At 42.9% G+C, this 15,505-nt stretch overlaps 1 protein-coding gene across 1 annotated transcript; it reads right to left on the reverse strand.

The window, feature by feature from the left end:
- Positions 1-7,410: 7,410 nt before the first annotated feature.
- Positions 7,411-7,934, reverse strand: Tnp1 (transition protein 1). The gene is made up of 2 exons (XM_020186371.2): positions 7,774-7,934; positions 7,411-7,616 (listed from the first exon to the last, which is right to left on the reverse strand). The coding sequence occupies exons 1-2, from the start codon at positions 7,910-7,912 to the stop codon at positions 7,588-7,590; spliced, it is 168 nt and encodes a 55-aa protein (XP_020041960.1). The 5' UTR covers positions 7,913-7,934; the 3' UTR covers positions 7,411-7,587.
- Positions 7,935-15,505: the final 7,571 nt, after the last annotated feature.

A 15,505-nucleotide genomic window follows, 5' to 3' on the forward strand; every position in this document is an offset into this window, starting at 1 on the left:
CATTCATCTTTGATGGAGGGTTCTCAACCCAATTTTACAGAGCAAGTGACATAACTGTTAGTGGTTGTGACAAGATTCACATGTAGAATAGGCTAGTGCCAAAGCTTTTGGTCTTTCTACTATGGTTTGTTGCTTAGGGTTTGAATCAGCTGGCCCTGCACCTGCCAGGGGAAGAGAGGTGAGAAATGTCTTCATCTTCTGCTGCTCTTTGTCTTCCATCCCTAAACATCCTAGATCTGCTATCTAAACCCTCATTCACTTTGGACACTGACATGGTCTAATTTTTTGGGGAAGGGGATGTACATGTTGAGGGGTGAGAACAGAGTTCTAGTTTTGCCTCTGTCACCAAATCATCTTACACATGTCCTTTTCAGTCTCTAGGCAATTAATTCCTGTACCTGTAAAAGGTACTCAGCTTAGAGGTTAAACATACACAGGGACTGATAGCTTTATTTGGTTCCAGCTCTGCTGCTCACTAGCCTTAGGGCTCTGGACAAATTGAACTCTCTGTGCCTTAGTTTCTCATCTCTAAAATGGAGATCATAGTATCTACTTCATGTGATTGTGGTGAGGTGAAGGAAGTTAGTATGTATCAAACTCTTGGGATAGTACCTGGCACAAATGTTTTGTAATTATTATTATTTCTAGGTGTTGAAGCTCCCAAAATTTTATTTTAAAGGAATATTTACAAAACAATGTATTTAGAATTTAAAGGTAAGTGCTATTCCATTTATTTTTTTCTTCTCTGCTTTTTGCCTCTCTCTGTGTGAGAGAGTTAGCAGGTAGAGATGTGAATATATTATGGTGATAATTAGATGTTAATTTTCCATTCCCCTGTGTGTGGCACATAAACTTTCTTATATATCAAAATACAAGCCCTTTTAATTTCTGTATATTATCAAACCAACTTTGAGTCCATTCACTGGAGTTAAAATTTGTCTGGGTAGAAAATATACAAATAAATAGTGGTAAACAATTTTGCCCCCAGATATTTTGATAAGACTATCATTTGGGCACATCAAGAATGACAGGATGACCTTGTGGACATCAAGAACAGTGGAGGGGAACACAACAACCATATTCCAGAGAAAAAGATGAAGAAGGAGGAGGAAGAGGGGGAAAGAGAAGGAGGGAGGGAGGAGAGCAGTTGGACAAGATAAGTTAGACAATGGCCTTTATTCACCTCTTGCTTAGCACAGAGCCTGGCTTAGTATGGAAATGTGAGGGATGAGCAGTTATTGAGCTGTGAAAATCCAGGGGCATCTTGACCAGCTTTGTCAAATAGAAATATATATATAACACAAGTCATGTTTGTAACTCAAACATTTCTAGTACAGGTAGGTACATTTTTAAAAGCAAAAAAGAAACATGTAAAATAAATTTGTTTTTAATTTAATCTAATATGTTTAAAATATTATTTCAACACATAATCAACATAAAATTTAGTAATGAGATATTTTGCATTCTCTTTTCATCTAAGTTTTTGAAAGCTGGCATGTATGTTACAGTGAAAGCATACCTTAACTGAAGCTAGTCATATCTTCAGAGCTTGGTAGCTCTGTGTGGCCAGTGACTTCCATACTGGCTGGCATAAACCAACACCCCAAAGAATTTAGATCTGCTAAACCAGAGCACTCTTGCTTCCTGTGTGTCTAGGGTAGAAGGAGGGAAAGAGGGCAGTTGGTTTTAGGAGTTGTCATGGAAAGAGGAAGTTCCCTGAGGTCAGGGCCTCCTCCATATACCTTGTCTTTGTATTGCTGTCCTGGACACTATGGTGTACATCTTGGACACTTCCTAGAGAATTTATGACTTATGGGCAGTTTTACTTTTGCATGAATATAAAATATATACATTGACAAATGTGCCTGGCCATCTAGCCAGCATCAGCCCTGCATGGCGACTCTGTGACTCTCTCCTCTCTATCCCATTTGCTGTTAACTCTCTGATGTGATTAACAATTGTCTACATGAGGAAAATGGAGTGGAGAATGAGGCCAGCTCCCGGTTCTGGTGGTGAAAACAAAATGTATGTTATACACTCTAAGCAAATCCTTTGTGCTAAGTTACCAGTTTTACATGTAAAGCCATATGTTATAAAGGTATTCACAGAGTTAGGGATTCAAGAAAGTGGTTGTTTTGGGCTCAGATATACTAAGTTTTGCCCTATGCAGCCAGTACCCTGGAATTCTTTGCATTTCAGGGATTGTTGTAGATTGTTTTGTCTGGTTGACCAGCATATATATCCCCTTCCTTGGCAATAGTCTCTCCATTTTCCTTTTTAGGGACAACCCTACCTCACTGTAGCTTGATCATCATTTTATCTTTCCAGGGACTCTGAATTTTGGGGGCAGTGATATAAGAGTGGAAAACAATCAGAGTGATTTCAGTCAGAAGAAAATGTATTGAGTATCTGCTGCCTGCCTGGCTCCCACAGGAAAGCCCAGTGGTCCAGTTTTTCCTTCTATTCCCTGAGCTCTTCCACATCCTCCCAAAGGATTCTGTTTCCCTTTTGAGTTGGGCAGAACATGTTTCTGTCAGCCTGGAACAAATGCAAATAGATGCACATTTTGATCAGCAGGTGGGATGGGATATGGTCTGGATCTGCAGCCCAGGAGAGCAAATAGAAAAGGAAAAGAGAAAAGGGAAAGGGGTAAACATTCAAAGCAGAGATCCCCTTTTAGGCCTCCAATGGTGGCCTTTGGGGAAAAAGACTGTATGCTGGGCATTTTCTTGTCTCTTCTCCTTTTTCTGTGAGGTATCCCTAGGAAGTATGATCCTTGTGTTCTGAAATGGTGTGGTTGCCCAAGTTCAGAGGCAGCAGAAAAAGCCCTGGGTCTGGGCCAGCCCTTTAGAGATTCATGCTAGATAATGCCACTTTCAGCACTTATGAGAGAAGAAATCAGAGATGATGACTGCCCGGCTACATTTTTTTTAGTCCTTTAGATTCTTAGGATAAAAAAAAAAAAAAAAAGGTAGGAACCTCAGAGAAATCATCTCTTTATCTCTTCTTTTTTATACTATCTCTGGGACTTACCAACAATCCTGGATGGAGGTGATCAATTCCCCATGGAATTTGGGGAGAGCTGACTTAGGGTCTGCTCTTTGGGCTTCCAGTTGAGTATTCTATGTGTTTTGGTATTCACTCTCTGGTCCCTCCATCAGTGGCATCAGCACTAGTGGGAAGCTGCTTAGAAATGCAGACTCTTAGGCCCACCCTGGATCTACGGATTTAAAATCTGCATCTTGTCAGCTGATTCTGTGCACAACAGACTTTCAGTAACATTGCTGTATACCTGGCTTGCTAAGGTTTTGTGCTTCTGAAAGAAGCAGGGATTCAATGAAGGTTCACTTCCTGAGGCTGTAGAAGACTCTTCAGTGCTTCATTCTAAAGCACTTTTGGGGCTGATCCCTACAGATTGTGAAATTCAAGCTCTTTATGTCTTTTCTGACACCTGCATGTCTGACCTGAGAACTTCATAGCTAATTAATTATAGAGATTCTTGTCTGTTGCTAATGGAAAAAAAATAAGTATGATCCTAATCAGTGATTTATTAATCCATCCTTGGTTCCTTTTCACCACCATCATACAAAGCTTTTATTTTTTACAACACACTAAATTCAGAGATGGGTTTATTGTTGGGTTTCCCAAGATGCAATGGCTGTTTGTATGTCCTGATGCAATCCTTATCTCTCTCCTCTGTGAATGGTATGCTTCTTGCTCTAGGAGTCTTCAGTCTGGTTAGAGAGCTAAGATCATCTCCAACTTCCACATTTCATAGCAGAGGGAAACAAATCTTAGGGAGAGATAGGTATTTTCTCAACTCAGGATCTATCCCAGGCAATAAGCTTAGGGGACACTGAGAGGGACCAGGTCACAATGGGAGCCTAGAGCTACTCTCAGCACAGTAAGCAGGCCCCTCTAGAGCAGTCTGTCCCTAGGCGTAGGAGTCAGTCTCACACGGTGTGCATCCTGAGGCAAAGGTCTGAGAAACAGTGCATGAGTCAAGGTAGGACAGAAACAATGATGTGGATAGAGCCAGTGCTAAAGGAGAGGGCTTCTAACTTGCTCAGGGGCTATCATTTCCAGCATTGAAGGCACTCAAAAGTGTCCTGTGATGTAGACACTATGACTGACATTTTACAGATGAGGCTAAAGGAGACTAGAAATTCCCCTAAGATCACAGAGGTTGGTAGTGGGCATTCACGTACAGGACAGGCTCAGTCACTGCCCAGTGGTTTTACCCTATATCAGACCAGCTGCTCAAGATATCTCACTCCCTAGTGCCCAAGGTCAGACACCATTGCAGTGGTGGTAGCTGGTTGTAGAAAGAGATGAAATGCCCCCACTTTGAAGAGGAGAGGTGTGCAAAGGCAGGACTGATAGGTTGTGGTCAAGGTCACAAAGTCAAAGGAGTGGCTTAGATGGAATCCAGACACTGGGTTTCAGTGTTGGACACTGCCTCTTGCTCCAGGGTTGGTGCAGAGAGCACTCCTCTGAACCACTCCAGGGCCCTGGGTGGAGACCATAGAAATGGCTGTGGGCTCCACTAGAAGAGAGCTCTCCTGGCCAGGACTGATGAAAGGTTGGAGAGGGAGAGAGGCGGGGCAGGGCCAGATGTGAGGAGAAGCAGGCTCTGTCAGAGCAGAATAGCAGGTTTGCCACTCATCAACTTGGCAAGGCAGACCAACTTGGCAACTAACACCCAGTGCTCCTTAGAGGTCAGGAATTAAGGTCCTGTTCTTTTCTATTCCTTCCCTTAAAGAGGGCCTGGCTGTGAGCGCTCAGATTGCAGAGTGAGAGAGATTGAGACAGGATTTTCAGACTGCTGCTGTTCTTTGGTCTCAAAGGACAGAAACTTTGGGTGACCCCGACAGCTAAGCCCTAGGCCATGTCTGACTTGTACCAAGTATCCTCAGAGCACACAGAATCTCTTTACAGCTGCCATTTCTGTCTTTACCTCCCTAACTCAGCCTTGAGCATTTCTGCAGAGCTTCCTTTTTGCTGGGTGCACAGACATGCTGGTCCCATCCAAGGTCATCTGGAGGAGGCCTGGGGTGAGGGTGCAGGTCGACTGTGCCCCCCATAGTTCTTCCACCTATATGGGTCCTCTGGGCTTCGCTTCCATAGGACCCAGTGACTAGTAGAGAAGCAGCTCTATATCCAAGTCAGCTCACAGGAAGGTCAAGGTGACCTAGAAGGGCTTGTGGCCACAACACTTAATTTTTTTTCTTCTTTTTTTTGAAGTGATGACTTCAGGACATGGCGTCCCAGAGAAATTGAGAGAGGAACAAAGTCAGCCTTGACTGGGAAGATGGGGAAAAGGTCTTCAAGTCTCTTTAAGGCACATCACCATGGCCAGAAGGCCCTCAGGTGCTAGGCCTACAGAAACCATAAAGAGGGACAGAGAGAATGTTCCCAGAGGGCAGGGACTAAGTCAACACCAGCACTGGAAAATTTCCAGCGTGTGTCTGGAAAATGTTCATACTGCAAAGCAGAGTTTCCGGGCGGCTGCCGTGCCATTTCTTCTCTACTGTCCAGGAGGGCGAGGCTGAGGTCACCTGGTGAGTGAGGTTCTGTCTGCCCTGACTGGCCTCGGGCTGCATGCCATATGCCTGTCCTCACGATTAATTAGAATATTTCAGTGTTTAGACAATTGTGGAAATAAAAATTGTATTGGAACGTTGGTTTTGGGCTAACGCTGTCATGCATATTATATGTAAAGATGCTTTTCAAGTTGTGGGTTTAGGAGCTCTGAACAGCTTGGTTTTGAGTCCCTTTTCTCACTCCTGAAGGGACTTCGGTCTGAGACAATGGAGGGGAGAAGACAAACAGGACTTCTAAGAAGTCTGGAGAAAGAAGAAACTTCGCCTACTAAGTTGTGTCATCTGTCACCATTGTGTTTTCAGAGCTATTCTCTGCCCCTTGAAGCCCAAGAGCCTGGCCTTTGGGTTCATATTTCCTGGGATCCTTTGCCTGATGCCAGCAGGCAAACACTAGAGAAATGCTAGGTGTTTATCCTGCTTCTGACACTCTTGACAATAGTTGTGGTCTTCTTTAATGTTGTTCTTCTGGAGTGGCCCATTCACAGCAGCACTCCCTAAACACATTATGGCTTTCCTGGGGTTCCTACAGTGTTGTGTGTTTTTGTCCCTTCTGGTCCCTCTGATACATTCTCTTCCTGACAGAGTTCCTAACCAGGCTGACCTCCCAGATAGTAAATGTCATATTCAACACAGCTGCTGTGCTGTCCCTTTGCTCTACAGGGAGGTCATATTTGTGCATATGGGCAATCTGAAGGATGGTAAGGGAAAGGGGCAATAGGACATTGGAGGGCTCATGGTATGTGGCAGAGCAAGCTGTGCAGAGGAAGCACGTGTAGGTGTACAGGTGCACACGTTTATGTGTGTTACCACCTCAGAATCCATGAGGGTGACTGTTTTTTGAGTTTTAATATGGGTCTCAATTCCACAACAGGAAACAATGTTAGCTGCTGAGGGGTGGTGTTGAATCCCTGGTGGTGAAGCAGAGCAGAACCAGCTCTATAGCAAGGACAGTTCTCTGCACAGTGCTCTATAAGGTCCACCCACATCCAGTTACAGCTGACTAGGATTCAGCTGACTGTTCGTTTATTAGCATTTTGACTTGAGTCTCCTATCTCTGCCTCGAATTTTGTTCATCTCAAACTAAAACCCTCACCACTTCCACTGCTAACAAGATGACTGCAACACCACCATCCTAACATCCTCATTTAGCCTATAGTACTAGTACTGCCCATGTGATCAGTGAATGAGCAGCTAAACAGGGTTCTCTTGTGACGTCACTAGTTATGGCAGTGGGCTTAGAGCATAGTGACACCAGTGCAAACTAGCTGGAATCCTTGGTTTAAAGTCTCCCATGGTACATTGGGAGGACAACCTAACAGTGATATGGTTCATGGCTAGGGTTTGGCCACCATGGGAGGAAGTTAAGATACCACAGCAGGGATACATTGAGATACATTGAGAAACTCCTTTGAACATCAACTTAAATCCTTTGTTGAAAGACAGGACTGTAAAATAAATACAGTATGTGTGTGGTGGGTACTAGTGGGGGGGGAGGGTGAATGAAGGGGATAAGGTGAGGGTATATGGTTGAGAGAACAAAGAAACCTCTTGCAATTGCTTTAAGTGGGGTGGGGATGGGGATAGGGATCCCCTTAGTAATTGTACATTACTAAGGTACAATATAAAGCCATATAAAGTCTAGTCAGAATTGTCACTGTGAATCCCCCATAAAACAAATAAATCCTAATAAAAAAAAAGGAAAATATACCACCAGTTCTTGCCCAAGCTTGCCTAGTTTTTCCAACCAAAAGACGAAATGAAAGGAAACATTTCAGTTTTCAAAATTTTATTGAGATGTTGGGGAGAAGCAGCCAGCCAACATATACATTCCTTATTTCGTCACGACTGGCATTTTACCCACTGTAGCGAGGCTCTTCTCTCGCTTTGATCTAACGTCAGGTCTCCTTGGCAGTCCCCCTTCTGTTCTTTTCTCATTACTGCCTGGTGTTATTTGAAGTCCACCAGGGCAGAGCCGGCTGGCGGGTCACAAGTGGGAGCGGTAATTGCGATTGGCTGTAGGGGAAAGACAGGTTTGCAACAGGAACCCCCTTTAGCACACACCCGTCAGTGCTCTTCCCACCCACACAGAAAATAATCCATGATGAGTTTTCAGGGTCCTGTGAGTGCTTCCTGTAGGAGAGGGTCTGGGGGAGCACCCAACCTCACTCACCGTCATCGCCCCGTTTTCTACTCTTCAGGCTGCCCTTTCGGTATTTTCTTTTGCTGCCACCTCTCTTGACACCCTTGTGAGGAGCTCGGTTCTTGCCCCTCCTCACGCCATGACTCTTCAATTTGCGGCTGGTCGACATTGTGATTTCTGCCAAAATGAGGGGCTTTGCAAGGCTGGGAGGCCGGGAGTCTGTGTATTTAAGGACTTAGCCATTGTGACAGCCAAGGGGGCGTGGCTTAGCAGCTGGGCGGGGCTCCCTTGTGATCTCATTAGCCTTTGATATACTTGGTGGAATAAGGTGGCCCCCTTCAAGGAGCAGCTGAAAGTGGCCTTCAGTTTTGAGTCTAAGGAAGGCTTTCCAGACGGGTGTTATTGAGCAACTAAATCCTGGCCTTCTGCTAGGCTAAGGCGGGATGGTAGAAGTAACGTTAAAAATGTGTGTCCTGCCTGTAGGATATTTAAAAATCTTTGAGTGTGTTATATATGCATGTGTATTTAAGTCTCGCAGCATCTGTAGGTAACAAATGTATTTCTGTAAGCACTTGACTCAAGGAGATCCAAAATACAAATTTTCCTCCTCAAGGTTTCTGAATCTTGGCACTTGATACCGTGGGCTGGGTAAGTTTTGTGGGTTGTCTTGGTATCGAAGGATGTTTGGCAATAACCCTGGCTTCTACCCTCTAGATACCGATAGAAACCCCACAAATGTGACACCCCAAAGTTTTTCTAAACATTGCTACCTGTACTTTTGGGAAGAAGAAGTAGGGGGCAAAATCACCATGATTGAGAACCATCGGCCTAATAATAACTTTTTAAAAATTCAGTCACATTTATTGCTCACATAGATCCTGCGTGTATGGAACTTTCAACCTAGAGGGGAGAAGGACATTAAGTATCTACACAAATCAATGAATGACTTCTTTGGAGTCACTTTGCCTGTGGAGATCAGGGGAACTTTCCAAATAGTGCAGGTCGAAGGGAGAGACACAGACCAAACCATCCTCAAGTGCATCAGGAAGCCTTAAAAATGTTAAGAGGATGACATGATGCGATTAGAGGCTGCTAGGTGAGTGATGGATTGAATAGGGGAGATGAGTGAATAAAGGAAGGAGCTATGTTCCGTAGCAGTGACTCAGGAGAGAGGAGGATTTGATAGTGGCTTAGACATGGGACAGAGAGGATGCTGACTGAGATATAGAGAGGTAGACAGGGGCTAGGTTTTGGTGATGGATTGGATGTGGGAGGTGACAGCAGATGGCATCAAGAATGTGGCTTTTGATTCTGTACAGTGTAGCTAGGTGGATGCTTGTGGCACTTGCTGGGATAAGACCAGGCAATGATGACTATGCAATTGGTTTAAGACATATTGTATTGAGCTTGAAGTGCTTTTGAGATTTCCAAATGGAAGTACTGAATGATGATTGTTGGGTATATGGATCAGGCAGACTTGTACCCCAACCTTTTCTTCTTTTTCCTTTATATCTCATATTAACTCCTTTGAAACAAATTCAGTAAAACTTGAGAGCTAGTTCCTCTTTTTGTCCCTCTTTCTCCACTGCTATTATCCTAATTCAAGAACCAAGTGTCATGTACAGAAGGTTCTTGGCAAAAATTTGGTTGAATAGAAGAATAGTTTAAGCTCTACTCCCTATATGTCTGATGTCTATAGACAAGGTGACAAACCATGTTTTGAATTCCAGATTCCTTGAATGGACACCATAAAAAGTTCTTCCTGTTTCCAGGCAGGTCTCTAGAGTCTTCTTGTTCATGGCTTTTATTCACTTAAAGACAGAGGAGCTCTATAAAACAGGCTGTTGCCTTCCCTCTTTGTATCTCAGGAGCTCCTCTGCCTATTTTAGTCTAGTTTTTCCTCATACAAGTGAGCTCTAGAACATGAATCTCCACAAAAGCAGGAATTTAGCAATCATGTTCACAGAATAAGATCTCAAATAAGTCTTTGTGGAATGTATCTGTTGAATAAATGAAAAGTCCTTCTTTTATCTTTTTAACTATCCTATTCCATTTTGCCCCACAGCTCCAAAGAAGACTTTCCTTACTCACCAAATTTTCATTGTGTTTGAAATTTACTAAGACCACTGTACCTATAATATTGTTCTTCAAGTCTAGGCAAATCATCTCTAATTGTGTGAAACCCTGTTTGGTGCCTGGATTGTGATGTTTTGTGTAGTAAACTGGTCTCAACAGGAGGTGGTGTATCTTGTTCTGATCCTGACTTCTCTGGACTTTGATTTACTTGATTTGGAAATAAGCAGGTTGGACTAGGTGATCTCTGAGATGAACTGGCTTTGGCAGTGGCTTCCTTGTAGTTAAGGATGGATTCTTTGTTTCTACTGCTTTTCCCACAGGAGTCAGCATGGTCCACATAGTAAACATTCATTCTAACTGCTTTGGTATATTATGGGGGGCAGATAGTCCAATACAACCAAAGTGACTGTACAAGTGGGAGCACTTTTAGGCAGGGGAGAGAGGAAATGACATTGTCTCCATTGCCTTCCTTTGTGTCCTGTGCTCACCTCTGATGACCTGACTCTGCTGGCTAAAACATTTCAGAGGAACTGTCCTTTTGGTTTGAGAGGTATTTTCTGTATGATTCCAGAGACTGGACACTCTTTTTCTCCCCTGTGCCTCCCACTCCCAAAAGACCTGCTCTGCCAAGGAGAAGTTGAGGTCACAGGGAAGGAGGCAGCCAGACTTGAGAGCTGATGAAGAAACAAACAAACAAACAAAAAGGTCCCCTTTGCTCAGTGGAGGGGCAGTCCTGGTTGCAGACACCCATGCTGAGAAACCTGAGCTGCAGAAAGCCCCATGTGGGGAGGCAATTCACAGGCCAGGAGAAGGTGGGGCTGGGGGAGTGTTTGGGTTGGCTTTTGTATTGGACCTCCTGGGGTGAGGACAGAGTAGGATTGAGTTTGGCCACTTCTCCCTGTTCTGTTTCTCTTTCCATTTCTGCCCCAGTGTTGCCTGAGCCAATTGCAATTTAGATGGAGCAAAATGAGCTCACTCCTGACCCTTTGCAGACCCAGAGTGAGGGCTTCTTTTGAGAGCCATCTGTTAGCCCAGTCTGACCATTGTCTCCTCACCTTTTCTTCTGCTAACTTTTTTTTTTTTTTTTTTTGGAATGTAGAAACAAGCATAGAAAGGACTCTTGAGCTACTTCAAATAAGCCAGCAGAGGAAGAGCAGAGATAGCCCAGTAAATCTGTTTAATCCACATCTTGGCTTACCCAGTGAAACTCAGCTTTCCTTTTTTTGATTCTTTTTGTTTAATTTTATTTATGATTGATGAAAATAAATGGATATTTTCTGATAATTATTGGTACACTGAGAGACTGAATTCCTGTTCTTTGTAGAAGAGGAGCTACCAGCTCCTTTTTTCTTCAAGCTGAGTGTTGTCTTGCTGGACACAGGTGGGTGGATTGTATGGTATCTTTACTTCCTAGGAGGACAGTCAAGGTTGCACTTCAAGGAGGGGCTTAGAGGCCTGTTCTCCAACTGGTCTTGTTCTTAGGTTAGGAAGGGCAGGCCAGGGTGTTACTGTTCTGGAACTCAGACCTCTGGTTGGATCCCATCTCACCTCTCTGACTCAAATTCACTCCATTAATTTTCCTTGGGTGTCCAATAGATGGTCTCATAAGGGGTTGGATCTGCCCAGCAAGCTGGGACTTGGAGTTTATTTAGAAGGAGCATGGAAAAGTTGCTGACAGCCCTTACACATGCTCATGACTCAGTCTGAATCCCTCTCTGAAATCTAAGTCTCTCCAGATGTTGACCTCAGCTGGGGAGTGGGGACCTTCTACCCTGTTCTCATGTACACTCTGTCTTCTGTACTGTTCTTGTTGCTGCTGTTGTTAAAACAGGCAGAGGGAGTTGGGACAAGCTAGAGAAGGTGAAAGGTGAGTTGGGTCAAGGCCGAGGAAGGTGCCTCATCCAGAGCAGACTTGTCTGAGCCCAGAACATATCTGGTATCTTCAGTAGGGAATCAAGAGAGGCCAGAGACCTGGGCCAAGGAGTGGTTTTTCAGAGAAAAAGGAAGGAGAGACCAAAACTCCATTTCTTTCCCATACACAATTGGAAAAGGCTGGGGGCCCCTTGGTTCTATGGATGGTCTGGGTTCCACCTGATGATTTATTGGTGTTCTTTCCTGGTTTTCTGCCAGAATCCTCTCTCATCCTTTCTATGGCATTCCCAAATTGTCTTTCTATAAACAACTGTTTTTCAGGAGCAGAAATATTAGGCTACTGAAAGGTGAGAGATTCATCCTTTGGAGAGCACAGGCTTGTCTAAGGGACTGCACCAAGGCAGTGGAAGAGCCAGAGATGGGCCCAGGGTTTCTGGATCCCAAACCAAGACTGCTCAGTGCTGCATGTTACCTTCCCTACTTGACTTAAAAATATATCTGGCTTTGACTCTCCACTTTGCCTTTTCTCTCATACATGTAGTGTTAGGAACACAGTGAATGAATCTAACATTGAAGGGAGAAGAACTGGATAGTGTATGCTTAGAAGCAGGTTGTAGACTTGGAGGTCCTCTGGAAAAATTATAGCTCTTATTTTGAGATATTATAAACTTTCATTTCCATTTAATTATTTTTGGAGTTCTAAAAAAATAGTTTACTATTTTCATCCCTTTTGCCTTCTTAAGTCTTTAACAGTAAGGCCTCATGGTATGGTGCTACACCGAGAAAATCCAAATTTTATGTTTTACAAAGGTTCTTCTGCCCCCACAACCTTCATCCCCATCTATAACATAACAAAGAATGTGTCTCTTCCCAGAAGACACTGGGACTTCAGTTCCTTCAGCTAAAGGCAAAAGCATGGCTGCATACTAGGGTGTTAGAAAGGGGTGTTAAAATAGGAAAATATCACATGTGTTAAATCATTTGGCATCATGTGGTCTTTAGGAGAATGTGTTTGAATCCATTTACCAATTGGAATAAGGAAATGAGCTGGAGGTTTGCTAGAGAACAATTTCATAATAATTAGGGCTGGGATGAAGGATAACTTGGATAAAGTCTTAAATTACAGGTAAAGTTGGATCCCATGTCAGGACTTCCTCATCCTCAGTCCATCTTCTTGGCACTGTGCCATGATGCCTCATAGTTGAAATTTCTTTTCTTTTTCCAGTGTATTTTTTCTGTTTCTCTCTTCTCCTTTCATGTTCCAAGAGCCATGTGCTCTTGAAATCATTCTACCATTCAAGGGACATCAGTTCATTGAGTTCCAAGACACCTGGCCCTTTGAAGGGAGAATTTGCCACCAAGAGGGGAAAAGGTCCAGAGAGACAAGACAAACTGAGGTTGCTCCACATGCAAGTCAATACCTTCACAATTGATGATTTCAAAGCATTGTGACCACCATACTGGTGCTAGTACATCAGGCAGAGGAGCGACTCAGCAGTCATATGGTACTTAATGATGGTGATATATTCTAAGAAATGTGTCAAGTGATTTTGTTGTTGTGAGAACACCATCAGGTATACTCTTAAGGAACCATTTTGTATATGCAGTTCACCATTGACCAAAGTGTCCTTATGTGGCACATGACTATCTCTGAATTATCTGTAATATAGACACCTGAAATAACTCCACTGACCAGGGTCAGGTCAAAAAAGAGCATTACAATTCCTTCTTAGCTCTTTGGCATCACTTGCTGAACCTCTCATTTCTAGTTTTAGTGGATCAATTGAAGGTGAAGAAAGGGAGACATTGAAAATATAGTTTTTCTTTGTGATACTGAAAAATAAAGAACAAGGAAAGCTTGCCAGACAGTATCACTGCCTATTTGGTTTCCTCAATGTTTTTTTGGGCTGAATTCTCATATTTGGACTCTCAAAAAGTAAGTCTAGTTGCATTTATACTAAAAGTAACTCATTGGCTGCTTTTTCTAGTCCTGAATTCTGCAATCCAAAGCACAAAATTTAGTAACATTTGACCTTTCATATACTCTTGTGCTGGGAAAGCAGACATAAATTGCCTGGAGAAATCTTCAAAGTCTTCATTTGGAAATATGTAGGGTAATGCCACGAGGATGTTTTGGGGTTCTAGTTGGGACTCTGTTACCATGCAGAAATATTTGTTTCTTCTGTAAACCACTATCCTATAATAGTGACAATGATACTTTCTTCATGCTGTCAGAAATGAAATACAAAAACTGAGTTTAAAAAATTCCTTGGTGAGGGTAGGGGAGTCTAGTATGTTTTTCAGGTGGGCACACAAGACCACTTGACAATTTCACTTTTCCCATATGATTTTATTATCCTTTTAACTGTAGTTTAGTCTACCTTACTTGCTACTTCCTGTGACATCTGCTCTAGCAAAAACTCATGTCTTTCCAGAATCAGCTACATTCTTTATAGAGTGTAGTACAAAACGAACATGCTGACCTCTCTTGTTTAAAAATTAAGAATTTTGAGATGGTGACAGTAAAGTATAAGTGTAGGTTCCCTCTGAGCATGGGGCTCTTTGTGATGCATGAGTCTCATTTCTATGATACCTACCCTGTCTCTCCCTCCTCACTTAAGCCTCACCGATCAGTACATATCTACCTCCTCTTTTTTCCTTTCTCCACTTCCCCACCTTTATTGTTCTCTCCAGGATTAAAATCTTGGTTCTTAGGTTAAAGACTGGCAGAAGAACTATAGAATTCTGTCTCTAGAGAACTCTTCCTTTGTTCAGGAAACAGCTTTGCAAGACCAGAGGACATGACTTGATCTCTTGGGACTTCCTTGCCTACCTGACCTCAACAGTTGGCACCACCCAGCAGCCACTTCACTTAGGCTTGAAACCCAGGTGTGTTCATGGACTCTTGTCCTTTCTGGTCCTTACCAAGTCTCCCTTATCATGCCCACATTTTCATGACCCAAAGTGGTATCCCCTTGATCACTCCTTGCTACCTTCAGAGTACATTATTGTGGAGGCTGCTTGACTTTCCTTTTTTTTGCAAAGTGCTCACAATGAAACTTCCTAAAGGAAGGCTAATCATGTCACTCTTCTGAGGAAAGAAAGCTTGGGATACTCTTTACTGTCTAAGATGTTCATTTTCCCCACATTTCTGTTTATATGCCCCCCTCACACCATCAAACTCCAATATCTAGTCTTTTACTCTCTCCCTCAGGCAGCCACTGCTATTGTAGCCAAATGGGGTTATTTAATAAGCAGAAAATGTGTAAGTGTTCATGAAAAATTCAATTATTTTTACAGATATTTCTTAGCATCTTTACCTACTAAATAAACTCTTATATGTCCTTCAAGACTCAAAGGTCCCAAACTCTGTGACAACTTCTTCACATGAACTCTTATAAGGCATCTTTTGGGTATTTTTTTTTTTTTATAATTTACTAGGCTGTCTAGAACTTTAATTTGTATACATGTCTTTTCTTCCCAGACATCAGGCTTTAGGTTGAAGCTATATCTTCGTGGAGCTCTGAGGAATGGAACGGGGTAGTAGATTGAAAAAAAATATGCTGGCCTAGAGCTTTAACTTCTCCACTGTTGAGGACTGGACAGGGTTGAAAAGGGGCAAGGGAAGATATTACAAAGGGGCACAGGGAGTGACCTATTGGGAATGATGAATGTGCTGACTACCTTGATTTGTGGTGATGAGTTCATGGGTATATACCTATGTCAAAACTTTTCGAATTGTGCACTTGAAATATTGCAGCTTGTTGTATGTCAAATAATTCCTCAATAAATTCATTAAAAAAATTCTACATTG

Source organism: Castor canadensis, chromosome 4 (assembly GCF_047511655.1).
Source record: "Castor canadensis chromosome 4, mCasCan1.hap1v2, whole genome shotgun sequence".
Classification (NCBI taxonomy): domain Eukaryota; kingdom Metazoa; phylum Chordata; class Mammalia; order Rodentia; family Castoridae; genus Castor; species Castor canadensis.